A 25999-nucleotide genomic window follows, 5' to 3' on the forward strand; every position below is an offset into this window, starting at 1 on the left:
GAGCTCATCGAGGAGGGGGACGTCTCCAGACAGCCTGGGTGCTTGAGCTCACGGCGCGCCCCCGCCAGCCCCCCTCCCCCGCTCCTGGGCGATTTTACCAATTAAGGCTTTTTCGCCGGGCCGGGCCGGGCCGGGCGCAGGGCGGGCGCGGGGCGGGGGTGCGGCCAACAAGAAGGCGGGCGGCAGCAGCCCATTCGCGTAGAGGCGCGCGGCGCGCAGCGGACGCCAGCGGAGCCCCGAGGCGCCGAGCGCGGGCGCGAAGAAAAGCCGGGCGCCACCCTGCGGTTGCGGGCCGCCCGCAGGAACAGCAGGTGAGGCCTCCGCGGCGGGGCTCCGCTCGGGACGGTCACCGCGCTGCTCGCAGACTCGGGGTGGGGGTGGCGAATGCAAGCGGAGAAGCCCCGAGAACACAGGCGCCGGCTTGCGCCCAAGACCAAGCCAAGTGCAGCTGGGCGCGTGAGCGCTGTGGAGGCGCCCTCTGCTCCCGGGAGTGCGGTACCCAGAGGCTGCCTTCCCTCCCTAGGGTACCCGCGAAGTTGTATCTATACCCAGGAGTGTGGGAGTCCAAGGCCATGGGGGTCCCTGAGAAAGAGGGTGTCTGAGCGTCTGGCAGGATATGGGCTCGTGTGGGCGCCCACGAGCTGGTTAGTGCGTAACTGGGAAGGACGGCCCCAAGAGCAGGAAATAGTGTGGGCTGAAGGTGCGTGGCCACATGGAAGGACACTTCGAAGCCAGTGTGCCCCCAGGGAGGGCAACAGCGGGTTATTCGCTGGCGCCAATCCTCAGGGCACCAGCAGCCTTGGGCACAGGGGAGCTAGTTCCGGGACTGCTGCACTCCATGGGGGCCAGGGCAGGGCTTTGGCCAGGTACAAAAAGCAGGTTCTTCTCAGACAGGCCAGGTTCCTGGGCTGGGGGCCCTGGGCCCTGTCTCCTGTCCGCTGTCCTGGGTTGGCTCTGAGCTGGGTGTTCACTGACAGACAGGATGTGAGCAGCAATGTGCCCGGATTCCCAGGTCCAAGAAAAGTAGGTGAAGTGGGCTGGCAGGCCCACCTGTACATGCTCCAGACTTAATGGTCACGGGTGGGAGCTCAGGAAATGCGTGCTCTCACCTGCAGCACCTGGACTTTCACCATTCCACTTCCCCAGCTGAAGCACCCCAGTGGGCAGGCCTGGCCTGGGGTCTGAAGGCCGGGTGTGGGGTGGGGGCGGGGTGTGTCTAATATCCAAGAATCTACTCCAAATAAGGGAAAATATGAAAGAGCTGGATTTAGGCTTCCAAAGATTGCCTCATCTGGGGGCTTTGGGATGGGGTGCCATCTGGTGGTGATACTATGTCCCCTAGGGACAAGAACCCTCTACACCTCTATCCCTGTCTCCCCCAAATAGGGAAAGCCTAGGGCTGGAAGCCATGACACCTAGCTTCTGTCCACCTTTCTATTAGAGTTGCCTACTGGTCAGTTACTCTGACTCAGTTTCCCTGCTCTCTGAATGAACACAGATGATCCAGTTGGATAGCACTTAGTGAAAAGAAAATCAATTCTTGATGTAATTTTGTCCTTTGGAACTTGATTTCCAGTGGGGCAGGGGGAGCAGAGGGACCACTTAGCCTATCTGAAATGGGGCCAGGAAGGGAGGGGTCCATCTGTGTTCCACCCCTTCACAGCTCTCCCTCCCACCTCCACTCTATTTCCCAAGACACTGTGGTATGGAGTTTTGTGCAGAGGTGGTTGAAAGAGGTCAGGAGAAGGGAGAGTGCCCAGGAGGTTGACCTCAGATAGGAAAAAGGCCATTTGGAGTCCCTACCACCACCATTGGTGAGGAAAACCAGTGGGGTGACAGGATGCGCCTAAGTGAGCATGCTGGAGGGCAGCGAAGATGCCGGCTTGCGACCGTAGCCCCACGGTGTGTAATGCAGACTTTAGTCACACAAGGTCAACCATATTTGGACATGACATGCTGGGGCCTCCTGTCCCACTTGTTTTTAGCAGATAACTTAAGACTAGTCTGCAGCTCAAAGAATCAAGCAGGAGGGACGAAGACCTAAAGAAGGGAACATCCTGGAAAGGAGAGGTACACTCTGGGGATGAAGCCATAGATAGGTAGGCTAGCTTCTCTTGACCGAAGAAGGTGGCAGTGAGTGTCTCCAACAGGCTTCTTGCTGGTCTCTATCTCCACACGGTAGTCTCCTCGCTGTCTCCAGAGTGATGTACTAGGAAATTAATTTTGAGCAAATACTGTAGTTCCCCATTGTCCTGGGGACACAGCCCAGGCTCCTCAGCAGGCCTTGACAGCCCTCTATGGTTTGCCCCCCTCTGTCCTTGGGCCCCCTGTCCCAGCGGGGGTGCTGTACTGCCACAGCACTGAAGCCCAGACCCAGGTGCTCGGAGCCTGCCAAGCTTTATTGGAAGCCCCGAGCAAGCCACTCTGGGTCTAGAAAGGGCCCCTGGTCCCCTGTTTGGCCACCTCTGGGGTCACACTGGGCTCAGGAGCCATTCAGGCAGGAAAGGAAACCACCAGTGCCCCAGATGGCAACAACCTCAAGCGGACACTCCCTGTCTGTGCACACATCGCACGGTGCCCTCTGCCAGTGCCCATTGGCATGCCTGGCCCCTTCCAAGACTGCTTGCTCCTAGAGTGCTGGCAGCCTCCTGGCCCAGTGCCCCATTTCCTCCAGGGTGGAGCAGGGAGGGAGAGCAGTGGGGACCTACAGGCGCAGGTGCAGAGGCCAGAGCCCTGCAGAGCAGAATGACTGGTGTAGGACAGAGAGGGTCTCTGGGCAGCCTAGGGTCCTGGCTCTGCGCAGCAGGGCCTGGCCTAGGACCTGTGCTCTCCAAGAGCTCACCCTTAGGATTGCGCCTCTTCCCTCTGCTTCCAGGGCACCGGACAGGGTGCGGCTGGGGGTAGCGGAAGTGGAGGAGAGTGGGGTGAGGGTTGGGCTGTGGGGTTGGGGCCGGGGTGGGAGTGGGGAACAGGGCGGAGCCCACGTGACTCAGGGAGAGCTAGCCGCCGCTACCCCCCACAGGGGCCATAGGGAAGGAAAGTCCCTTGTATGGCATGCTCGCTGGAGACCAAGTGGTCCAGGGCCAGACGCTGCTCAGCCTTTCCTCGCTGCAGCATTTCCTGTAGCACTGGCTTCAGGCCCTGGGGCTTGAGTACATCCTTGCTCCCATTTGGGGTCCAACGATACCTCGTGGGAGCTAGCGGGGTCCGGCTCAAAATGGCCGGGGCAGGGGGCTTTGGGGGGCATTCCAAAGGGCGCTGTCGGGTGGGCTGGCTGCGAAGCCCCACCCCATGACCACGCCCCATTGTGGCCCCACCCTCGCCCCGCCCCTGCCCGCATTTAAAGGGCTCGCTTTCTCCACAGCGCAACCTCCGCTGTCTGCATCGCCCCTTGCTCGGTGGAGTGCCTGCGACTTTAATTAAAGGGCCGTCCCCTCGCCTTGGCTGCAGCACCGCCCCTCGGCTCCTCGCGCCTCAAAATGAGTAGCTCCCACTCCCGAGCGGGCCAGAGCGCGGCGGGCGCGGCTCCGGGTGGCGGCACCGACACGCGAGACGCCGAGATGCCGGCCACGGAGAAGGACCTGGCGGAGGATGCACCGTGGAAGAAGATCCAGCAGAATACGTTCACGCGCTGGTGCAACGAGCACCTCAAATGCGTGAGCAAGCGCATCGCCAACCTGCAGACGGACCTGAGTGATGGGCTGCGGCTTATCGCGCTGCTCGAGGTGCTCAGCCAGAAGAAGATGCACCGCAAGCACAACCAGAGGCCCACGTTCCGCCAGATGCAGCTCGAGAACGTATCGGTGGCGCTCGAGTTCCTGGACCGCGAGAGCATCAAGCTCGTGTCCATTGGTGAGGGCGCATGCAACCAACCCCGTGGCGCCGGGAGGGCGAGGGCGAGGGCGGGGGCTCCGCATGTCTTCCCACCTCCCTTGGCTAGACCCCTCCCAGCCATCCGCCCTGAGTCACAGCGCTTTCTTGGGGTAGGGGGTTCCCGGGCCACCCAGCTCCGCACAGGCCTCGAGAACAAAGGCGCGCTGGCAGGCCGGCCAGGCTTCTTTGCGGACCGCTACGCGCGCCCCCGCCCGCTGCGCCCCGGCTGGCCCTCGCCCAGGCTGAGCTCACATCCTCTGCAGGCCGCGCCCCCGCCACTTCGATTGCTGTGGGAGAGGGCCTGGAGGGTGGGCATTGGACAGGCTTTGGCCCTGCGCCCAGCACCCCATCCCTGTGCAGGAGGAGGTCCCCTACAGCAGTTTGGAGAGGGCCTTCTGGCTTTCAGGCGCCCCTGAGGTTCCTGAACAAGGGAGTTGGGACTTGTGGGTTGCATTGTTTAGGGCTCTCGGCTTTTTCTGGCCCTGAAAGATGACCACCCCACTGGAGATGGCTCCAGCCCCCCCCCCCACGTTTGGATTTCCCCCAGGGAACTTGGGAGGCCAGAGAAGAGCATGGCTAGCAAACACAGCACCTGAGATGAGTCTGGGTGTCAGTCAGTGAAGGGAACTAGGTTATAGTCCACTGAGACAGGGCGACTGTTAATTTTGGGCCAAACTCTTGCTTACATGTAGGACCTGGGTTTTCTGCATCTAGAATGCAGGAGTTGGTTGGGATGTACTCCAGGGTATGCTGGGCTCACTGCCAGCCCAGTGTCCGTACACTGGGCTGGTGATGCTGGCATTGACCTGGCCTGCTGCAGCATCCCTGGCTCTTCTCAAGATGGAACCCACTAGGTGATAGGCATCAGAACTGGTTACTTGGGAATGTACAACAGAGAGAGAAGAAGGGGCATGAGCTCTCTTCGCAATTGAAAGGGGCCTTTCAGTTATCCCCCTGGCCCTGGCATGGTCCATGCTGAGCCTGAGAAAAGTGAGAGACCAAGATTCAGGTGTCTCCAAGCACTCAGAGGGCAGGTCTTAAGGGCCTCACCTCTTTCTTTGGAATGCTCCTGGAGGCCAAGGCCCACCCCCCAGTCCCAGCCTCTGTCTAGCCAAGCTGAGTCATCTCTGAGCCTTGGGTGGGGGGGCAACCGGATGTGGGGAGGCGGGCCACACCCCAGTTGTCTGGGGGGGGTCTCCTCCTCCCTCCTCCCTTCTCTTTTGAGCTGGCTGGAGCAGGCCTAGTTCCCAGAGCTTTGCCATATAAGGCAAAAAAATGTTGGAAAGCAGCAGTGATTAGGGGAGGGAGGGGGCAGGCTGGCCCCGGGACTGGGGAAAGGGGGTGGGATGGGGCGGAGCCATCCAACCAGCCAGTCTCCCAACCCTGCGGGGTCCTTCCCTCTCTCTTTTGTGAGGGGAATGGGGAGGGCCTAGGCCCGCCTCCTCCTGACCAGGGGGCAGGCCCAACCCTACTCACCAGTGCTGATGAGCTTGGCCTTGTGTGTCCCTTGGGGGGTCACAGCAAGCCTCGGGCCTCCTTACGGCTCTTTTGCTGGATTCAGGACTCTGGGGGTGGGGGCCTAGTGGGAAGCCATGGATGCCCCTGTGCCCTTGGTCTTCTCTGAACCTTCTAGTCACCCCTAGCCTGAAGCTCCCTCTTCTACCTTCCCACCATCCGAGGACAGCGCAAGGCAGTGGTGCAGGACCCTGACCAACCCTAGTCCAGGGACAGAGAGGCTGCTTTGCTTTGAGTGGCTCAGCTGGTCTTCAAGTTGCTGTCCACTGGATTCAGAGGCCACCTGCTATTGATCAGCCTTTTTGTGGCATCCATTCCCTTCTCCCTACCCCCAAGTTGACTCAGTAGACAAGTATTGTCTCTCAATTGGGGGTAGGGTGGAGACACAGCAGGGATTTCAAAGATGAGCTCTTAGTAAGCTTGACCTTTTTCTGAGCCCCACTCCCAGCCCCCCACCCCTTAAGGCTAAGACCCAGAAGAGCCTTGGGTGGGGCTCAGAGGGGGTTCCCATGGTGACAGGGTACAGGGTGCCCGCCCTAACCACTTCCCTTGTGGTTAGCTTGGTGGCCGCCCGCCCGAAGCCCAGCGGCCCGTTAGGTGGCAAGGAAGGCAGGCAGCAGCCGGTTGGGCTCTGCTGAAGCGGCGGGACTCAAGGACCCCGCCCATGGCCTCTGCCACCTCAGTTCTCAAGCTGGGCCCTGGGTGCCGACCTAGTCTCAGTGGCTCTGCCCTTCTCCTTCGGATGGGATGGGGGGGCCCAGAATGTGTCCTGCTAGTCATCTTGGCCGGTAGGTCATCCTGGCCAGGTCCCACTGAGTCAGGGCCATTCGGCCCAACTGGTGGTTCCCTTGGACCCCCAGCCCCTCCTCTGTGCCAGGACTGTTGCCTGACTCCCAGCTCTGGGTGGGGGGGGTAGGCGGGCACCCTCCGCCCAAAGGGTATTTACCCAACACATCCACTTCCTTTGTCTCAGACTACCCACCCTGGGGCAGCAGTTGTATTTCTCAACTGCCCCACCCACCAGCCTTCCTCTTCCTCTTCCTCAGCCCCAGCCCCCTCCCCTGCCAGCACCAGGTCAGAGGCCCTGGCATACAGGCCCACTGGGGCTGAGCTATTCCTCCTGCCTGCCTGTTCCCTGGAGACCCCTGCTTGGGTTGCTGCAAAGCACTCATCCTGCTCACTCCAGAGGCCTCCCCTGGCCCTGTCTGTGGCCTGTAGTTGTCATCAGTCCTTCCTCTGGTCCCCAGGGCTTCTGGCAACACCTCGTCATTGAACTGTATTGTCGCTGTGTGTCTATAGCTATCTCCTCTGCCCCCAGAAGTCTTTACCTCTGGAACTGCCTAGACCTTCTAGGGGTCCTGGGCAGAAAGGGCTCCCTGGGGTCCCCTGTGCTACCACGATCCCCACTGCCTGGCGGTCACCCGCCACCCTGTGTGCGCACATGTGCACATTGGCCCCCACTGCCCAGCGCCGCCTCTCTCCTCACAGACAGCAAGGCCATCGTGGACGGGAACCTCAAGCTGATCTTGGGCCTCATCTGGACCCTGATTCTGCACTACTCCATTTCCATGCCCATGTGGGATGAGGAGGAGGATGAAGAAGCCAAGAAGCAAACACCCAAGCAGAGGCTCCTGGGCTGGATCCAGAACAAGCTGCCGCAGCTTCCCATCACCAACTTTAGTCGAGACTGGCAGAGTGGCAGGGCCCTGGGTGCCCTAGTTGATAGCTGTGCCCCGGGTGAGGAGTGTGGCAGTAGAGGGCAAGGGGCTGAGGCTATCTATGAGTAGACGGTGGATACAGCCTGCAAGGGTGTCCAGTGGCCCCCGTACTTAGCCTTCCTTGTACCACAGGCCTGTGTCCTGACTGGGACTCCTGGGATGCCAGCAAGCCTGTGAACAATGCACGGGAGGCCATGCAGCAGGCCGACGACTGGCTGGGCATCCCTCAGGTACAACTCCGTCTTGATGCCCGGGGCTACCAGGGGCCATACTCCCAGTGGGGAGAGGTGTCACATCCCAGGAGCCCGAGGCCTGGAAGCCAAATGGCTCCTGTCTTTTTGCCTGTGACAGGTGATCACCCCCGAGGAGATCGTGGACCCCAACGTGGACGAACACTCCGTCATGACCTACCTGTCCCAGTTCCCCAAGGCCAAGCTGAAGCCAGGAGCTCCCCTGAGGCCCAAACTGAACCCAAAGAAAGCCCGCGCCTATGGGCCAGGTGAGGGAGCTAGGCCTGCTCACTGACCTCCGTGTGGGACAGTGTCATTCCTAAATTTGGAGGTCCCTGGGAGTCTTCAGACACATGATAGCTAGGTTATCAAATGCCCTCCAAGATTTGAGTTGGTCATAACTGGCCACTTGTGACTAGACATCTGCCCGAGGGTGGGGCACGTTCAGGGAGGGAGGACACAGCTCCTTTACTGTAAATGGAGACAAAACCCAGCCAGGGTATCACGCAGAAGCAAGGGCCCAGGCAAACCCAAGTGAGTGTTCCAGAAAACAGGTTCAGGCCTGTCTCACGGCAAAAGTACAGCTGGGGCCCGAGGCCGGGCTCCGTGCACTGGAGTTCACGCCGAACTGAGTCACCCGGTTGTGAGCGTGTCTAATACGTACAGCAAGGAGGCTTCAGCGCTGAGCCTTCAGAAGGAGATGCTACTGCAGGGCGGCAGGGTAAGGCAATGGCCCTATCAGGCAACCAGGCCTTTCTCATTTTCTCTTGGCAGGCATTGAGCCCACAGGCAACATGGTGAAGAAGCGGGCAGAGTTTACTGTGGAGACCAGAAGTGCTGGCCAGGGAGAGGTGCTGGTATACGTGGAGGACCCAGCTGGACACCAAGAGGAGGTGGGGCCATGTGCTGGCAGGGCGGGGCACTGGGATGCCTCCACTTGGAGGGGCCACTCTTAGCAAGTGCTCATGGGCTCCTTCCTACTACAGGCAAAAGTGACTGCCAATAACGACAAGAACCGTACCTTCTCTGTCTGGTATGTCCCCGAGGTGACGGGGACTCACAAGGTGAGTCCTCAGCCCATGGGGAGGCTGGTGGCAGGGACAGTGGCTGCATGGCCCCAACACAACTCTCACAGTCTGCCGCTCCTGGACATAGGTCACTGTGCTCTTTGCTGGCCAGCATATTGCCAAGAGCCCCTTTGAGGTGTATGTGGACAAGTCCCAGGGTGATGCCAGCAAAGTGACTGCCCAGGGCCCTGGCCTGGAGCCCAGTGGCAACATCGCCAACAAGACCACCTACTTTGAGATCTTTACAGCAGGTGAAGGGAGGCTGCTGAGGCAGTCAGGTCTGGGGGGCGGGGAGCCACTGAGGCCTGGGAGCAGCCTGGAGGCTCCAGGGGCTAAGCTGGTACTTTGTGGCAGGAGCTGGCTCAGGTGAGGTAGAGGTCGTGATCCAAGACCCTGCAGGCCAGAAGGGCACTGTAGAGCCACAGCTGGAAGCCAGGGGCGACAGCACATACCGCTGCAGCTACCAGCCCACCATGGAGGGTGTCCACACAGTACACGTCACCTTTGCTGGTGTGCCCATCCCTCGAAGCCCCTACACTGTTACTGTTGGCCAAGGTAGGCCGGTCCTGGCAGCCGTGTCCCTCCCCCTTGCTGGGACCTCCCATGGGAGGGTCAGCTGGGGGGGTCACACTCCAGCACCCTGGCACCCTGGGTCTCTGTGCTTCCACTGTCTGGGTGAGCTCTGTTTCCTCCCCTGCTGGGACCCTTCTTCCTGCTCCTCTCGCCTTCTCTGTCTCTCTCTCTCTCCTCACGCTTCCACCTTCGGAAGAACTTGCTCCAGCTGTCTAGAAACCTGCTGCTCTCTGCTCTGCCCACAGGGTCAACGGTACTTGAATCTGTCTTTCTCTGGGAGGGGAGGGCTGGGAAGGGGTGGGGGACAGTGTGGAGCAGTTGGGAGGAAGCCCATCACATCCTGGTCTGGGCCACAGGCCCTGGGGTCATGGTCCCTTTCAGTGTGTTTCTTGCATGGCCCTCACTATCTCCTGGGGCCAAGTTCTGAGGGCCCCGCCACCATCCTGATGGCCCAGCCCTGGGGGAAGCAAGGGAGGGGTTGACCAATGCCAGCTCCCAGTGGCTGAGCGGGGACCCTCTGCCCACAGCATGTAACCCGGGCGCCTGTCGTGCTGTGGGCCGGGGCCTCCAGCCCAAGGGCGTGCGGGTGAAGGAGACTGCTGACTTCAAGGTGTACACGAAGGGCGCAGGCAGTGGGGAGCTGAAGGTCATTGTGAAGGGTCCAAGTAAGTTGACCTGCAGGTGGGCAGTGGCAGCCTTGGGGCTGTTGCTGGGCAGGCCTGAGGCCCTCCTTTGTCTCTGGCAGAGGGTGAGGAGCGTGTGAAACAGAAGGACCTGGGGGATGGTGTTTATGGCTTCGAGTATTACCCCATGGTCCCCGGCACATACACTGTCACGATCACGTGGGGCGGCCAGAACATCGGGCGCAGGTGAGGCCCCAACAGTACTCAGAGCCAATGTGGCACAACCACCCTTCTGCTCGGGGTGGCCCCCCTCCGGGGTTGTTTCCCTCAACACCGCTCTGTGTGGCTTTTTCTCTGCAGTCCCTTTGAGGTGAAGGTGGGCACCGAGTGTGGCAATCAGAAGGTGCGGGCCTGGGGTCCCGGGCTAGAGGGCGGTGTCGTTGGCAAGTCAGCGGACTTTGTCGTGGAGGCTATTGGGGATGACGTCGGCACCCTCGGTAAGTTGGAGGCTCCAGTGTGGGCACCTGGGGAAAGAGGGTGGCCAGGCATCCCCCACCCCTCTGCCAAGCTCTGGGGCACTGATAAAGTTGGTGGCTGTTGTCAGGCTTCTCGGTGGAGGGCCCATCGCAGGCCAAGATCGAATGTGACGACAAGGGCGATGGCTCCTGTGACGTGCGCTACTGGCCCCAGGAGGCTGGCGAGTATGCTGTGCACGTGCTGTGCAACAGCGAGGACATCCGCCTCAGCCCCTTCATGGCCGACATCCGAGAGGCACCGCAGGACTTCCACCCAGACAGGGTAAAGGGCCCATGCTGTTGGCCTTGGTCCTGGCCTCCTTTTGCCTCTGCTTGGGGGCTGGGCTGAGTGGGGGTCCAGGCCCCAGACTAGTATCCCCCAGCTGGTATCCCCAGAGTGTGTCCCTGCCACTCTATATCCTTGGTGGCTTGTATTTGGTCCCCTGAGATCTGGGTGGCCTCCCATCAGGTGAAGGCACGTGGTCCTGGATTGGAGAAGACAGGTGTGGCCGTCAATAAGCCAGCAGAGTTCACGGTGGATGCTAAGCACGGCGGGAAGGCCCCTCTCCGGGTTCAAGTGCAGGTAGGGTGCTCACCCATGGCATGGAGTGGGGGGTGGGCAGGTGCCTAGGTCTGGGCGCTGACCAGTTGGCCGCCTACTTTCCAGGACAACGAGGGCTGCCCCGTGGAGGCATCAATCAAGGACAACGGCAATGGCACTTACAGCTGCTCCTATGTGCCCAGGAAGCCTGTGAAGCACACAGCTATGGTGTCCTGGGGAGGCGTTAGCATCCCTAACAGCCCCTTCCGGGTGAGCCAGCCCTCCACAGGCCTTGAACAGTCCTTTAGCACATCTCCCAAGGGCGCCCGTTCTGTTTTTGTCTAGCTCTATTAGATAGAAACGTGAATCTTCTGCAGCTCACCCATTCCAAGTGGACAGCTCGGTAGTTTTGAGTCCTGCAGTTAAAGTTAGGCCGTTTTCGTCATCCCAAACAAACTCCTTTACCCCCAATGGTCTGCTTTCTGGCTGTGGGCCTGCCTGTTCTAGGCATTTGCTAGTGATGGAACCATGCAGTTCCCGGCCTTTCGTGTCTGGCTGCTTTCACTCACCGTCGTATTTTCATTATGGTTCTTCCACAGTAGCACGGATTGGTACCTGCAGCCTTTTGGTGGGTGAATGATATTCCATTGTGTGGATTAGGCCACATTTTATCCAGTTATTTGTTGATGGACTTCTGGTATTTTGTACGTTGTGGCTGTTGTGACTACTGCCACTATGAACACTTAGTACAAGTGTGCAGATGAGTGATCTCATTTCTCTGGGTAGACAGACACCTAGGAGTGGAACTGTAGCGTCATGTGGTCACGTTATGGTTAATCATTTGAGGAACCACCAGACCACTTCCTGATGTGGCTGCACCATTCTGCGTGTCGGCCACAGTGGGTGAAGGAACCCCTGCCTCTCCAGGCTGGTCATGCCCTTGCACTTAACCCCTGTCCTGCACAGGTGAACGTGGGAGCCGGCAGCCACCCAAACAAGGTCAAGGTGTATGGCCCAGGAGTGGCCAAGACAGGGCTCAAGGCTCATGAGCCCACCTACTTCACCGTAGACTGCGCGGAGGCTGGCCAGGGTAAGGCCCTGCCTTGCGCAGGTGGGCATGTGGGTGAGGCACCCACGTGAGGTCCCAGCCTCCCTTCCCTCTCCTGCTGCAGGTGACGTCAGCATCGGCATCAAGTGTGCCCCTGGTGTGGTAGGCCCCACTGAGGCCGACATTGACTTTGACATTATTCGCAATGACAACGACACCTTCACAGTCAAGTACACACCCCGTGGAGCTGGCAGCTACACCATCATGGTCCTCTTTGCTGACCAGGTAGGTGTTGCTGCTTCCCACCCCTCACACTGCTGGGTGTCAGGGTGCTGCTCTCCTCTAAGTTCCTCTCCTCCCACTCACGGCAGGCCACACCTACCAGCCCCATCCGGGTCAAGGTGGAGCCCTCCCATGATGCCAGCAAGGTGAAGGCCGAGGGCCCTGGTCTCAGCCGCACTGGTAAGGATGACCACCCTCTGGAGAGGTTGTGGACCTCAAGGGAGATTGGGGCAAAATACCCCTACATGGTCACCTTGTCTCCTTAGGCATTGAGCTTGGCAAGCCCACCCACTTCACGGTCAATGCCAAAGCGGCCGGCAAAGGCAAATTGGACGTCCAGTTCTCAGGGCTGGCTAAGGGGGATGCAGTGCGTGACATGGACATCATTGACCACCACGATAATACCTACACGGTCAAGTACACTCCTGTACAGCAGGTAGCTAGCTACCTTAACCTCCCACAGCTGCACCCCTTCGCTACACCCACCAAGCCCATGGGCCTCCTTGAGGAGTGGCCTGGGTGCTTTGTTCCAGGAGGCTTCCTGCCCACTCTCATTGCCCATCTGAGACACAGGGTGTGGCAGGCCAGGGGAGGAAAAGGAGAGCCGGTGCTTCTCTGGCCGCCCTCCCATGCCTAGGCGGGGAAGCCAGGGAGGCCAGGGTCATGACCTGTGACTCTGCTCTTTTGCACCGCTCCCAGGGCCCAGTGGGCGTCAGTGTCACTTATGGAGGGGATCCTATCCCTAAGAGCCCTTTCTCGGTGGGCGTGTCTCCAAGCTTGGACCTCAGCAAGATCAAGGTGTCCGGCCTGGGAGAGAGTAAGTAGTTGGGGCCCTTGTCACAGTCACTGAGGATGCCCCAGGGGTTGCCTGGGCTAAGTGTCACACTTTCCCTTCTTTTGTCATCTCAACAGAGGTGGATGTTGGCAAAGACCAGGAGTTCACAGTCAAGTCAAAGGGGGCTGGTGGCCAAGGCAAAGTGGCATCCAAGATCCTGGGCCCCTCGGGTGCCTCAGTGCCCTGCAAGGTGGAGCCGGGCCTGGGGGCTGACAGCAGTGTCGTGCGCTTTGTACCCCGTGAGGAGGGGTCCTACGAGGTTGAGGTGACCTACGATGGTGTGCCTGTACCTGGCAGCCCCTTTCCTCTAGAAGCGGTGCCCCCCACGAAGCCTAGTAAGGTAATTGAGGTATGGGGGCCACCCTGTCCTTTCCAGATATGCCCTCACCTTTTATTATTTCTGTCCTTGTGACCTGTGGCTTCACTCAGGCCTGCTTGTGCCCCTGTCTCGTGGGGAGGGTAGCCAGAATAAGAAGAGGTAGATGGAAGTGGGGTTTCTGGGTCCAGGGCCAGGGAGGTGGTGTGGTTTCAGCTCCTGACCTGCCCTTCTTCCCTCAGGTGAAGGCGTTTGGGCCGGGGCTGCAGGGAGGCAGTGCAGGCTCCCCTGCCCGCTTCACCATTGACACCAAGGGCGCCGGCACAGGCGGCTTAGGCCTGACAGTGGAAGGCCCCTGTGAGGCCCAGCTCGAGTGCCTGGATAATGGGGATGGCACATGCTCTGTGTCCTATGTGCCTACCGAGCCCGGGGACTACAACATTAACATCCTCTTCGCTGACACCCACATCCCCGGTTCCCCATTCAAGGCCCACGTGGTTCCCTGCTTTGACCCATCCAAGGTCAAGTGCTCAGGCCCTGGGCTGGAACGGGCCACCGCGGGTGAGGCAGGCCAGTTCCATGTGGACTGCTCAAGCGCAGGCAGTGCAGAGCTGACCATCGAGATCCGCTCTGAGGCGGGGCTGCCAGCCGAGGTGCACATACAGGACCACGGCGACGGCACACATACCATCACCTACATCCCCCTTTGCCCCGGGGCCTACACTGTCACCATCAAATATGGTGGCCAGCCTGTGCCAAACTTCCCCAGCAAGCTGCAGGTGGAGCCTGCAGTAGACACCTCGGGTGTCCAGTGCTACGGGCCTGGGATCGAGGGCCAAGGTGAGAGGCCCCACTGTGAGACAAGTGGGTAGGGGCAACTAGGGCCCCCAGAGTCTCTAGAGCCCCATGCCTCTTCCTCATTGCTTCCCTGCAGGTGTTTTCCGAGAGGCCACCACTGAGTTCAGTGTGGATGCCCGGGCTCTGACAAAAACTGGAGGGCCACATGTCAAGGCTCGTGTGGCCAATCCCTCAGGCAACCTGACTGAGACCTATGTGCAGGACTGCGGTGATGGCGTGTACAAAGTGGAGTACACGCCTTATGAGGAGGGTATGTGCTGGGGCTCCTGAGCGATATGGGACATGGCTGAGTAGCCTGGGCCCCTTCTTACCCGGCCTGCCATCCTCCAGGACTGCACTCTGTGGACGTGACCTATGATGGCAGCCCTGTGCCCAGCAGCCCCTTCCAGGTGCCCGTGACAGAGGGCTGTGACCCCTCCCGAGTGCGTGTCCATGGGCCAGGCATCCAAAGCGGCACCACTAACAAGCCCAACAAGTTCACTGTAGAGACCAGGTGAGCCAGCGCCCAGGAGGCAGGGGCCGCAATGGGCCTTGAAACCCCGGGAATAACTGACTCTGTTTGCTCCAGGGGAGCTGGCACAGGGGGCCTGGGCCTAGCTGTAGAGGGCCCCTCTGAGGCCAAGATGTCCTGCATGGATAACAAGGACGGCAGCTGCTCAGTTGAGTACATCCCCTATGAAGCCGGCACCTATAGCCTTAATGTCACCTATGGTGGCCACCAAGTGCCAGGTGAGGAGGCAGGTCAGCTGGGGCCTGGCTGGGACCATTTGCTTGCCCTCCACTCTGTCTCACATAGAATCCATCCCTCTGTCCCTTACCCAGGAAGTCCTTTCAAGGTCCCTGTGCATGATGTAACAGACGCATCCAAGGTCAAGTGCTCCGGGCCTGGTCTGAGCCCAGGCGTGGTCCGCGCCAACCTCCCTCAGTCCTTCCAGGTAGACACGAGCAAGGCCGGTGTGGCCCCGCTACAGGTCAAAGTGCAGGGACCCAAAGGTGAGTGTCCACACACTTAGGAGTAGGGGGTAGGGAGGGCACGGTCCTCTTTGAGGGGCAGGGGAAGGAGAGCAGAGGCCCAGCACGCATAGGCTGGAGCAGGTGTGCAGGCAGTTGATACAGGAGCCTCGTGTGATGGGGCCAGAAGGAGGTAGAACAGACAGGACCTGGACACTGAACAGATGTGGCAGGAAGGAGAAAGTGCCAGGATCCAAGATAGCACCCAGATTACTTTCTAGTGTCACAAAGGCTCAAGACCATTCCTGGGAAAGGCAGATAAGGGCAAAGTAATGGCTAGGCCTGGAGTGGGGGCTGAGTGCAGGGTCGAGCCCCAGCCATCCAGTATGGTGGGGCTGAGGCTCTGTCTTTGGGACCGGGGCCAGGCCTGGTGGAGCCAGTGGATGTGGTGGACAATGCCGATGGCACCCAGACTGTCAACTACGTGCCCAGCCGTGAGGGGCCCTACAGCATCTCCGTGCTGTACGGTGAAGAGGAGGTGCCCCGCAGGTAAGAGGCAGCTTACTGCTGGGGGGAGGGCGGAAGGCTGGGCATCGAGAGCCTCCCTAACCACTCAACACACTGGCCCAACAAACAGCCCCTTCAAGGTCAAAGTGCTCCCTACGCACGACGCCAGCAAGGTGAAGGCCAGTGGCCCTGGGCTCAACACCACCGGTGTGCCCGCCAGCCTGCCTGTGGAGTTCACCATTGATGCGAAGGATGCAGGGGAAGGCCTGCTAGCTGTCCAGATCACGGTGAGCTGGCTGCTTGGCCCTGTGGGACTGCCGCTCCAGGCACAGGGAAGGCAAGGGAAGAGAGGAGCCCAGGTGGGAGCCGTGTGCAGTATAGGGCATGCAGCTGGGGCAGATCTCCGGCATCTAGGATGATGACAATAGGCACAGGCTTCCCCATCCACGCACTAAGCTCACTCTTGACTGGGAGCACACTACCAAAACCAAAGCCCTTTGTTCCTCTCAGCTTGCCCGCCTGTAGCATTCTCGTGGGCCAGGTGTAAGTATTAGGACCCTGAGACCTTCCAGGGTGGTCCTGGTGCTGGGGCAGACCCTGGGGTGGCAGATGGAAGCCCAGAGGTGCTCCTAGTGAGAGAGCAGAATGGGTGCCGAGCTCCCTGGCCCTACCTGTTGTCAAGTGGGGGCAGGGAGCATTGAGCATTTTGGGACTTCTCAAGTAAAGGATAGTGTTGGATGCAAGTGGCTGTTTTGGGCCATGGCAGGTGAGGGACTTGGAGGCTGTACCTCCAGCAGCAGTACTTCACGCTTGCTCCTTTGAAAGAGCCTGAGGTAATCCGGGGCCTGGGTAGGCTTAGGCCAACCACCTCCCTCCCCTGCGCTCTGCCACACAGGACCCTGAGGGCAAGCCCAAGAAGACGCATATCCAAGACAACCATGATGGCACGTACACGGTGGCCTATGTACCAGATGTGACGGGCCGCTACACCATCCTTATCAAGTATGGCGGTGATGAGATCCCCTTCTCCCCGTACCGTGTTCGTGCCGTGCCCACCGGGGATGCCAGCAAGTGCACGGTCACAGGTGAGCCAGCCCGCCATCGGCCACGGCTGTCAGCACGGGGCTTGGGTGTGCCTGTGTGCAAGGGCTCGCTGCTTGGGGCAGCGTGTGGGAGTGGGGGCCGCCCCCTTGAGTGACTCACCTGACCTTTCTCCTTGCTCTCTGCCCTCTCACCTCAGTGTCAATCGGAGGTCACGGGCTAGGTAAGCTGCTTGCCGGGGCCACTCCCAATGCCCCTCCTGCCCAGAGGGCAGCTTCCTTTCCTCTTCCATGCTGATTCCCAGGACAGTTCCAGCTGCAGCTCTTGGCAGGGACAGAGTGGGGGGCTGGAGGGTTAGGGCCCAGGGAGGCCTCCGGAGCTGAGCATGAGTGCTCCGGCCCTCCCCTCTCTGGGCCTCTGTTTCCCCGTCTGAGAAGTTGGGTTGCAGCTGAGAGCTTTGGGGTGAGGTGCATCCTGAGAGGCACCCCACTGGGGCTCTGGGGTCTGGGGATCTTGGCACCCCAGGAAAGCCCTGGAGGCAGGCAGCGGGCCCTTCTTGCTTTCCTCCTTCCGTGTGAAGGGCTCCTGCGTTGGCTAAGGGGACAAGGGGTCTCCCCTCAACAGTCGGGAAATCCCCAGCCCTGGCCAGATCCACAGACCCTTGTCCCCACCTCCCAGGGGCCTCTGCGTCCCGGGCCGGGGGAGGTGCAGCCTGCATGAGCGGGTGGGGCTAGCTGGTAGTGCAGTAGCACCAGCGTTGACTGCTTGGGCGGCCAGCATGGCGGGGCCTGGCCCAGCCTCAGAGCCCCAAAGTGCGCTAAGTGGCCCACCCGCTCTCCCTGCCTTCTTCCCTACCCCTATTCCCGCAGCAGTGACGTTATTCAGAGGGTCCCCAACCAGGCATGGAGGTTCTCCTACTCTGGCTTGGCAGGGGAGAGCCAACCCCAGCCAGGGACACCAATAAGAGGCAGCGGCTACTTAGGGGGCTCTGAAGGCTGCAGGCCTGGAGCTTGGGCAAAGCAGCCAGCGCGAGACTTAAGGTGGCTAGGGTTTTGCAGCCCGGGCTCATCTGCCATACAGAGCAGGCCCTGGGATCTGAGATGACAGTCACATGTGCCTAGGGCAGGGGACAAAGCCTTGGGGACCAGAGGCAGGGTCAAGCCTTGGTTGAGGAAGTGGTCTCGGTTTACCTGGTCACTGTGTGCAGAACAGAGGCAGAGAGCCCAGTTGGGAAGCTGAAGTCACTTTTATAGACCAGCCATAGGGGGAGCTTGAGCCGGGCTTGTGGCAATGGGACTTGGGGGGTGCCCAGTTGGGAAATGTACTTTGAGGATGCAGCAGCCAACATCTGCTGATGGGCTGGGTGGGAAAAGTGGGGATTCGAGGGTAACTGTGAGGTGAAGGTCCAAATCACTAGCTAGGTGGTGGGTTCAGGTTCCCGCTGGGGAGAATAGGCATGGATGGGTATGAGGTGAGGCCTCCCAGGGCCTGGGCAGCAGTTGGCCAGGTCTAGAGCTCAGGAGATCTGGGAAGGCCAGCATGGAGCCTTAGGGCAGTGGGAGCCCTCGGCCACAGAGGGGGAGTTCAGTGGCAGGCTGGCTGGGGAGGCCCTCAAGCATAGCCCTGGAGCCAGTGCCGTGCTCCCCATGGCTTCCCTGGCAGGAGCTAGCCTACCTCTTACTTCAAAACCTCACAGCCTACAACCCCCTGAGCCTCCACGGCTGAGCCCGGTCTTAACGTCACTGTCCCTCCCCCTTCCTCAGGCACTCTGGGGCCCTGGAGGCTGCTCAGCTGCTCTGCCCTTGCAACCTAGAGGCGGTGGCTGTGGCTTGGGCCTCCTGTCCCCCCCTTCCCTCTGGGTGCTGCCACTGCCTGTGCGCTGTGCTGCTAGGGTGCTAACCCCGCTGTCTCCCTGCTTCCCTGCTCCCAGCTCCCTGCCTGCTCCGGGCCATGCCCGGCCGCCCCTCACCACGAGCCTTCGGTTGAGCGAGCATTCTCAGTTGTCAGGAAACTCCAGTTTCCCCTTCAGACCTGGGGTGGGGGAGGCAAGTATCACATTCCCCCACACCGCAGCAGGACTCCGCCTCACTGCGTCTGCACACAGCTCTGGGGGCCAGGGCCAGGGCCAGGCCACAGGGGCAAAGGCAGCTGTTGGGCCCAGCCAGAGCACTGGCATTGCGCAGCATGGTCCGCGGTACCAACTGAGGCTGAGGTGGCAGTGAACGCTTGTGCCCTGAAGGCGGCAGTGGCCTTGTGGGCCTCTAGGCCTGCCCTTCCTCCCAAACAACCTGGGGGCCACCATCGGGCCTTTCCCACATGGGGGCTTCCCCCCAAGACAGGACTCCCTGGCTTGAGGTGGCTCAAGGGAACCTTTCCTGCCTTCTGAGAAACTACTCACCGGCCCAGCTTGGGGGTCAGGGGCGGGAGGTCTGGCTGTGCTTAGTGGTGGCAGTAAAAGGCCTGGGTGGGCAGCAGGCAGATGGGAGTGCCCTGAGCGCCAAGCTCATGCACTGGCCCCCGCTTTGGGGACCTGCCCTGCCCCACTAGGTGCTGGCATCGGCCCCACCATCCAGATTGGTGAGGAAACGGTGATCACTGTGGACACCAAGGCTGCGGGCAAAGGCAAGGTTACCTGCACTGTGTGCACGCCTGATGGCTCCGAGGTGGACGTGGACGTGGTAGAGAACGAGGATGGCACCTTTGATATCTTCTACACGGCCCCCCAGCCAGGCAAATACGTCATCTGTGTGCGCTTTGGCGGCGAACATGTGCCCAACAGCCCCTTCCAAGTGACGGTCAGAAGGGGCAGGGGGTAAAGGGTCTGGGTGGGACCTGTTCTGTCCCCCCCGGGGCTCCTCTGTGCTGGGCGACAGAGTCTCCAGCTCTCGTGTGTTCCTCTGCAGGCTCTGGCTGGGGACCAGGCCACGGCACAGCCTCCACTGCGGCCTCAGCAGCTGGCCCCACCGTACACCTACGCCCAGGCTGGCCAGCAAACCTGGGTATGGCCTGGCCTGCCTCCTCCCAGCTCGCCTAGCTCTAGGGGACATTTGGGGACTGGCCAGCTGGGTGTCCCATGAGGCCCCGTTTTGACACATGTGAGGAGGGAGCCCAAATCCTGCTTGGGATCCCCTCCGCTCTGAGAGCCCCCTCACTTAGACCCTCTGTCTCCACTGCAGGCCCCGGAGAGACCCATGGTGGGCGTCAATGGGCTGGATGTGACCAGCCTGAGGCCCTTTGACCTGGTCATCCCCTTCACCATCAAGAAGGGCGAGATCACTGGTGAGTGGGAGCAGGGAGCAGGTTGGGAGCCACAGAGGCCAGCGTGTGCCAATGGGCTGCCCTGACCCCGGCCACGTTGCCCTACAGGGGAGGTGCGCATGCCCTCTGGCAAGGTGGCGCAGCCAGCCATCACTGACAACAAGGATGGCACTGTGACTGTGCGCTATGCGCCCAGCGAAGCCGGCCTACACGAGATGGACATCCGTTATGACAACATGCACATCCCAGGTATGTCCCCGCAGAATGCCACCGCTGCCTCATAGAGGCCTGGGGCTGGGGGGAGGGCTTGGAGGCAACACAAGGTCCCCATTCCACATGGCCCCTCTTCCTGCCTCAGGGAGCCCCCTGCAGTTCTATGTGGACTACATCAACTGTGGCCACGTCACTGCCTATGGGCCTGGCCTGACCCATGGGGTAGTGAACAAGCCTGCTGTCTTCACAGTCAACACCAAGGATGCAGGAGAGGGTGAGTGGCAGCTCTGGTCTTGATCTTCTGTGTGCCGTGGGATGTCCTCATCCTGTGGACATCTGGACACAGGACAGACATGCCCGAACGGGGCTCCCTGCTCTGCCACCGTGGCCTCTGCTTGCCTATTGGGGTTCCTCCTCATCGGTGCAGTGTGCCTGGGTACGGTTCCCACCCTCATCCACGACTCTCTCCAGGGGGCTTGTCCTTGGCCATTGAGGGCCCATCCAAAGCAGAGATCAGCTGCACCGACAATCAGGACGGGACATGCAGCGTCTCCTACCTGCCTGTGCTGCCTGGCGACTACAGCATCCTAGTGAAGTACAATGAGCAGCACATCCCAGGCAGCCCCTTCACTGCCAGGGTCACAGGTGGGTGCCACCAGGAACAGTGACAGAACACAGGTGGCAGAGTGGCTGCAGTCTCTCTCTGTTCCTGGACACTCAGTGACTGTCCCCTGCCAGGTGATGACTCTATGCGCATGTCCCACCTGAAGGTGGGCTCTGCTGCTGACATCCCCATCAATATCTCGGAGACGGACCTCAGCCTACTGACGGCCACCGTGGTGCCACCCTCAGGCCGGGAGGAGCCCTGTCTGCTGAAGCGGCTGCGCAATGGCCATGTGGGTAAGAGGCTGAGGGACAGGGCCTTCTGGAAAGGAGGGAGGTCAGGGCGGGGGCCACGCCTTTCCACGGCTGACATGCCCGCTCTGTGCCCAGGGATCTCCTTCGTGCCCAAGGAGACAGGGGAGCACCTGGTGCATGTAAAGAAGAGCGGCCAGCACGTGGCCAGCAGCCCAATCCCGGTGATGATCAGCCAGTCGGAGATCGGGGATGCCAGCCGTGTGCGGGTCTCAGGCCAGGGCCTCCACGAAGGCCACACCTTTGAGCCCGCAGAGTTCATCATTGACACCCGTGATGCTGGTGAGTGGTGGTGGCCTGCCAGCCAGGGTGACACCGCTGTGCTTGGCTCCCTGGCTCAGGGATGTCTCTCCTACAGGCTATGGCGGGCTCAGCTTGTCCATTGAGGGTCCCAGCAAGGTGGACATCAACACAGAGGACCTGGAGGACGGCACATGCAGGGTCACCTACTGCCCCACAGAGCCTGGAAATTACATCATTAACATTAAGTTCGCTGACCAGCACGTGCCTGGTGAGTGCAGCACGCGCGTGGTGGGTGGGCTGCTTTATCACACCCCAGGGCTAGAACGTAACCTCTGGGGGTGGGGTATGGGCTGTGCTTTCCTCCTGCAGGCAGCCCCTTCTCTGTGAAGGTGACAGGTGAGGGCCGGGTGAAGGAGAGTATCACACGCCGGCGACGGGCTCCTTCAGTGGCCAATGTTGGCAGTCATTGTGACCTCAGCCTAAAGATCCCTGGTAGGAGCTGTAGGGAGCCAGGGAGGGGTCCTGGGGCATGATGGTGGTCCTGGGAAGAAGGGTGGAGCCTGGAACTCCTGCCCACCAGGCTGTCCCCTACCTACAGAAATTAGTATCCAGGACATGACAGCCCAGGTGACCAGCCCATCGGGCAAGACCCATGAAGCCGAGATCGTGGAAGGGGAGAACCACACATACTGTATCCGCTTTGTGCCTGCTGAGATGGGCATGCACACAGTCAGTGTCAAGTACAAGGGCCAGCACGTGCCTGGGAGCCCCTTCCAGTTCACCGTGGGTCCCCTGGGTGAAGGGGGAGCCCACAAGGTCCGTGCCGGGGGCCCTGGCCTGGAGAGGGCTGAAGCTGGAGTGCCAGGTAGGCCGGCTTTCTGGCAGGTTCTTGCTGTGCTGGGCAGGGTCGGGGTTGAGGAAGGTCAGCGGCGCTTGGAGGGGGCTGAGGCCGGGGGTTAGAGCGCTCCATGAGGACACACTGCTTTCCCGCAGCTGAATTCAGCATTTGGACCAGGGAAGCTGGCGCTGGGGGCCTGGCCATTGCTGTCGAGGGCCCCAGCAAGGCTGAGATCTCCTTCGAGGACCGCAAGGATGGCTCCTGTGGCGTGGCCTATGTGGTCCAGGAGCCAGGTACTGAGTGCATGGCTGGGGTCAGGGGAGGTGATGCCTCGGTTTGGGGTGTTGGTCTGGGTCTATGCAGACAGTCCCCTCAGCTCCCGCCCTCCTCCTTGACCCAGGGCTACTCAGGCTGTTTTGTTTGTAGGAGGCTGGAGGCTAGAACACTGAAAGTGGGGGCCTCCCAGCATGCCTTCTGTGCTTTCCCTGCCCAGGTGACTACGAGGTTTCAGTCAAGTTCAACGAGGAACACATCCCTGACAGCCCCTTCGTGGTGCCTGTGGCTTCTCCGTCTGGCGACGCCCGCCGCCTTACTGTTTCTAGTCTTCAGGTGAGGCACCGAGAGAAACCGCCCGCCTGGGGCTCCTGGGCCCGGCCAGACCAGAGCCGCTGCAGAGAGCAGGCCTCGGCTCCATGCCGAGTGACCTGCCCAGCCCAGCTCAGGGTGCCGGGCCTCTGCTCTGGCCGGGTGCAGCCCACGCTTGGGGTTGGCAGGAAGCTCCCCTGCCCACCGCGTGGAGTTTTTCTCGTGTCTCAGGTCTAAAGGCTTTGAACAGAAGCCTGTGCCCCTTGAGCACCAGGGCTGCGGTTTAAAGAGGGACAGCCTGCAAGGGCTGAGTGCTGGCCACAGGGTGGGGCTGCCCTCCCTTCATATTGCCCAGGTGTGTGACTGCAGAGCACGTGGGTCTGGGGGCGGGGGCGGGGGCGTGTGCCTGTAGCTTGCTGCCCGTCGAGACTCAATGGCTCTCCCTCTTTAAACCAAGTTGGACGCCAGATGGGTAAGTGCAACACTGTGGGCCTCCTGCCTCTGGGGCCCTGCCCTCCCTTGCCTGGCCACCCTGTCTAACCACATCTGCTGTGCTTCCAGGAGTCAGGGCTAAAGGTCAACCAGCCAGCCTCTTTTGCAGTCAGCCTGAATGGGGCCAAGGGGGCGATCGATGCCAAGGTGCACAGCCCCTCCGGAGCCCTGGAGGAGTGCTATGTCACAGAGATTGACCAAGGTGAGGCCCTGTCCCTACCCGGCCCCCCAGCCACCTGCCCTGGCCCTGCTGGGAGCAGCGGGCCTGCCCGGCTGGCTGGAAGTGGGCTGAGCGTACAAAAGGAAGGCACAGATTCTGTAAGCAGCTGAGACAGGGCCCACATAACTGGGCTCCCTCAGCCCGGCAACCCTGCCACTACTTGTGACTCATGGCCTTGGGAATCTGGCTCAGCAGCCACAACTGCTAGAAAGGAGACAGCCTTCTGCAGGATGATGCAGTCTCCCGAAGGAGAGACCTCCATGCCAGCCGACCAGGGCATGGCACTTACAGACAGGCCTGGGGCAGCCCAGCGGTGGGAAAGTGTGAGGGTTTCTGCTGAGCAAAGCTTGAGTAGTCTCACGGCCTACTTCTGCCCCTTCCCGGCTGTGGGACCTTGAGCGAGTTCCTGCACGCCTCTCTGAGCCCCAGTTACACGCAGGGAGTATGGCATTCCCAGGAACCTTTCTAAAGAGGCGGTGGTGTGCTCATAAAAGATTTCAGTCCAAATGAGTCCCGATAGGCTGCTTGGGCATCTGAAGCTGCACCCCTCGGTTTTTAGGAGATCTGTGCTGTGGGGTGTGAGTGCCCAGCATGGTCCATGGAAGAAGCTGAGTGAGCTATGTGGACCTGCTGGACTGACAGGGGTGGGCAAGGGAAGCGCCCCACAGACCCCACTTGGTCATTTGGAGGAAGGATCCCAGGTCCACAGCTCGCCCTTCTGCTTCTCAGATAAGTACGCTGTGCGTTTCATCCCACGGGAGAATGGCATCTACCTGATTGATGTCAAGTTTAATGGCACCCACATCCCTGGAAGCCCCTTCAAGATCCGAGTTGGCGAGCCTGGGCATGGAGGAGACCCAGGCCTGGTATCTGCCTACGGGGCCGGCCTGGAAGGTGGCGTCACAGGTCAGTGGGCGCGGCTTTCATTATTTGGACACAGCCGTGAGGGCCCCTCCTGTAAGATCTCAGTGACCACAGGAGGCACACGGAAGTGACAAAGCTATGCTCTGGGGTGGGACTGGGCCGAGCCGGCTCTGTCTGACCTGCCATGCCCCCAGGGAGCCCAGCTGAGTTTACCGTGAACACAAGCAATGCGGGAGCCGGTGCCCTGTCGGTAACCATCGACGGGCCGTCCAAGGTGAAGATGGATTGCCAAGAGTGCCCCGAGGGCTACCGAGTCACCTACACCCCCATGGTACCTGGCAGCTACCTCATCTCCATCAAATATGGTGGCCCCTACCACATCGGGGGCAGCCCCTTCAAGGCCAAAGTCACAGGTGAGCCTTGCACCAGACTGCTGGTTCCCGACCCAGTGTCTGGCATTCCGGCTCCCTCTCAGCACCCCCTGCTCTGCCCTGCAGGTCCCCGTCTTGTCAGCAACCACAGCCTCCATGAGACATCATCCGTATTTGTGGACTCCTTGACCAAGACTGCCAGTGTCCCCCAGCATGGCACCCCGGGCCCAGGTCCCACTGATGCCAGCAAGGTGCTGGCCAAGGGCCTGGGGCTGAGCAAGGCCTACGTGGGCCAGAAGAGCAGCTTCACGGTGGACTGCAGCAAAGCAGGTGGGTGCCTGGACCACAGTGGAGGGGGGTCGAGGGGTTGGCAGTGCCTTTGTGGGTAGGACTGTCACTTACACAGCCACTTCCCATCTGGGCCTCCCTGCCCCCTCCCTTCCCCTTGAGGAAAGTACCTTGAAGGAGCTGGAGTTTCCTCTGGGGGCAGGGGCGGGGCTGCTGGTAGCTCTTTAGAATGGGCTGTCACCCTGGGACAGGCAAGGGGGACAGGGGAGGGTACAGAACGGGAGGGGGGGTCAACGTAGTTACAGCTAAAAGTAGGGGATGTGGAGCTGGGGACTGAGGCCACTTGTCCGTTCCCCCACCAGGCAACAACATGCTGCTAGTAGGGGTACACGGCCCGCGGACGCCCTGTGAGGAGATCCTGGTGAAGCATGTGGGCAGCCGGCTCTACAGTGTCTCCTACCTGCTCAAGGACAAGGGGGAGTACACGCTGGTGGTCAAGTGGGGCGATGAGCACATCCCAGGCAGTCCCTACCGTGTCCTAGTGCCCTGAGCTCTGTGCCTGTGCCAGTGGCAACTCCCAGGACCAGAAGTGTCCCCTCTCCCACCCACCCCCTCCCGAGCAGCCCTCCTCCTCTCCTCAGCCCTGGAGCCCTGGCCAGCTCTGGCCGCCCCGTCACTGCAGCCACCCCTGCCCTGCGCTCACCTGCCTCCACTTGGGCAAAGGAGAGAGGCGAGCAGAGGGAGCCATTGGTGGCTCCACCTGTCTTCTTTGGTTCTGGGAGGGGTGATGGGTGGGGGCCTGTGCACGACCACCTGCTAGTTCTCTTCCCTAGCCAAGAAGAATAAAGTTCAGCTTTCATTCTCCCGAGAGTGGCTCTGGCTTTTTTGCAAGGTCGCCAACAGGGGAGATGGAAGCAGGGGCCCAGGCCCCAGGCTGCTGAATCTCCAGGCCTGGCCCCCCTCGCACTGCTCTGGCACTTGGGGCTGCTGCTGACCCCACCCCTAACTGCAGGAGGCCTCATCTGCACTCACCTCTGCCCCCCTGGGTTTTCAGATCAATGCAGGGCAAAGTGGGGGTGTAGCACCCCCAAAACACATAAACTTGCCCCAGTCTACAGAAGGCAGAGACGCTGTTGGAGGGAAAGGCCAGGCCATGGCCAGGCTGGCTGAAGGATGCAAAGTGCTGGGTGGGAGGACCAGGTAGTCAGGCTTGAAATCA

General features: G+C 60.7%; 1 protein-coding gene across 2 annotated transcripts; it reads left to right on the forward strand.

The window, feature by feature from the left end:
* The first annotated feature begins 177 nt into the window (after positions 1–177).
* FLNA (filamin A) lies at positions 178–25648 on the forward strand. Of its 2 annotated transcripts, XM_053917132.1 has the most exons (48): positions 178–311; positions 3365–3852; positions 6877–7125; positions 7239–7336; positions 7458–7605; positions 8111–8229; positions 8323–8400; positions 8492–8654; positions 8758–8958; positions 9504–9641; positions 9722–9845; positions 9960–10096; positions 10204–10397; positions 10584–10697; positions 10782–10925; positions 11622–11745; positions 11828–11988; positions 12075–12165; positions 12252–12421; positions 12685–12802; positions 12898–13160; positions 13379–13976; positions 14071–14244; positions 14325–14487; positions 14563–14723; positions 14817–14987; positions 15371–15494; positions 15583–15739; positions 16348–16537; positions 16693–16716; positions 19041–19288; positions 19397–19492; positions 19670–19772; positions 19860–20000; positions 20110–20238; positions 20436–20609; positions 20703–20864; positions 20958–21161; positions 21238–21390; positions 21492–21614; positions 21721–21987; positions 22116–22253; positions 22454–22569; positions 23107–23239; positions 23987–24163; positions 24316–24534; positions 24619–24822; positions 25143–25648. In XM_053917132.1, exons 2-48 carry the CDS (start codon positions 3480–3482, stop codon positions 25328–25330), a joined length of 7944 nt encoding a protein of 2647 aa, XP_053773107.1. In that variant the 5' UTR covers positions 178–311; positions 3365–3479; the 3' UTR covers positions 25331–25648. The 2 variants fall into 2 exon arrangements, with proteins under 2 accessions (XP_053773107.1, XP_053773108.1); XM_053917133.1 differs by lacking the exon at positions 16693–16716.
* Positions 25649–25999: the final 351 nt, after the last annotated feature.

This window comes from Desmodus rotundus, chromosome X (assembly GCF_022682495.2).
Source record: "Desmodus rotundus isolate HL8 chromosome X, HLdesRot8A.1, whole genome shotgun sequence".
Classification (NCBI taxonomy): domain Eukaryota; kingdom Metazoa; phylum Chordata; class Mammalia; order Chiroptera; family Phyllostomidae; genus Desmodus; species Desmodus rotundus.

Coding starts and splice junctions, on each gene's coding strand:
- FLNA (XM_053917132.1), top strand. CDS start 3,480: ATGAGTAGCTCCCACTCCCGAGCGGGCCAGAGCGCGGCGGGCGCGGCT. Junction 9,846..9,959: donor GGCCAGAACATCGGGCGCAG/GTGAGGCCCCAA, acceptor TTTTCTCTGCAG/TCCCTTTGAGGTGAAGGTGG. Junction 19,493..19,669: donor AGGCTGGCCAGCAAACCTGG/GTATGGCCTGGC, acceptor TCTCCACTGCAG/GCCCCGGAGAGACCCATGGT.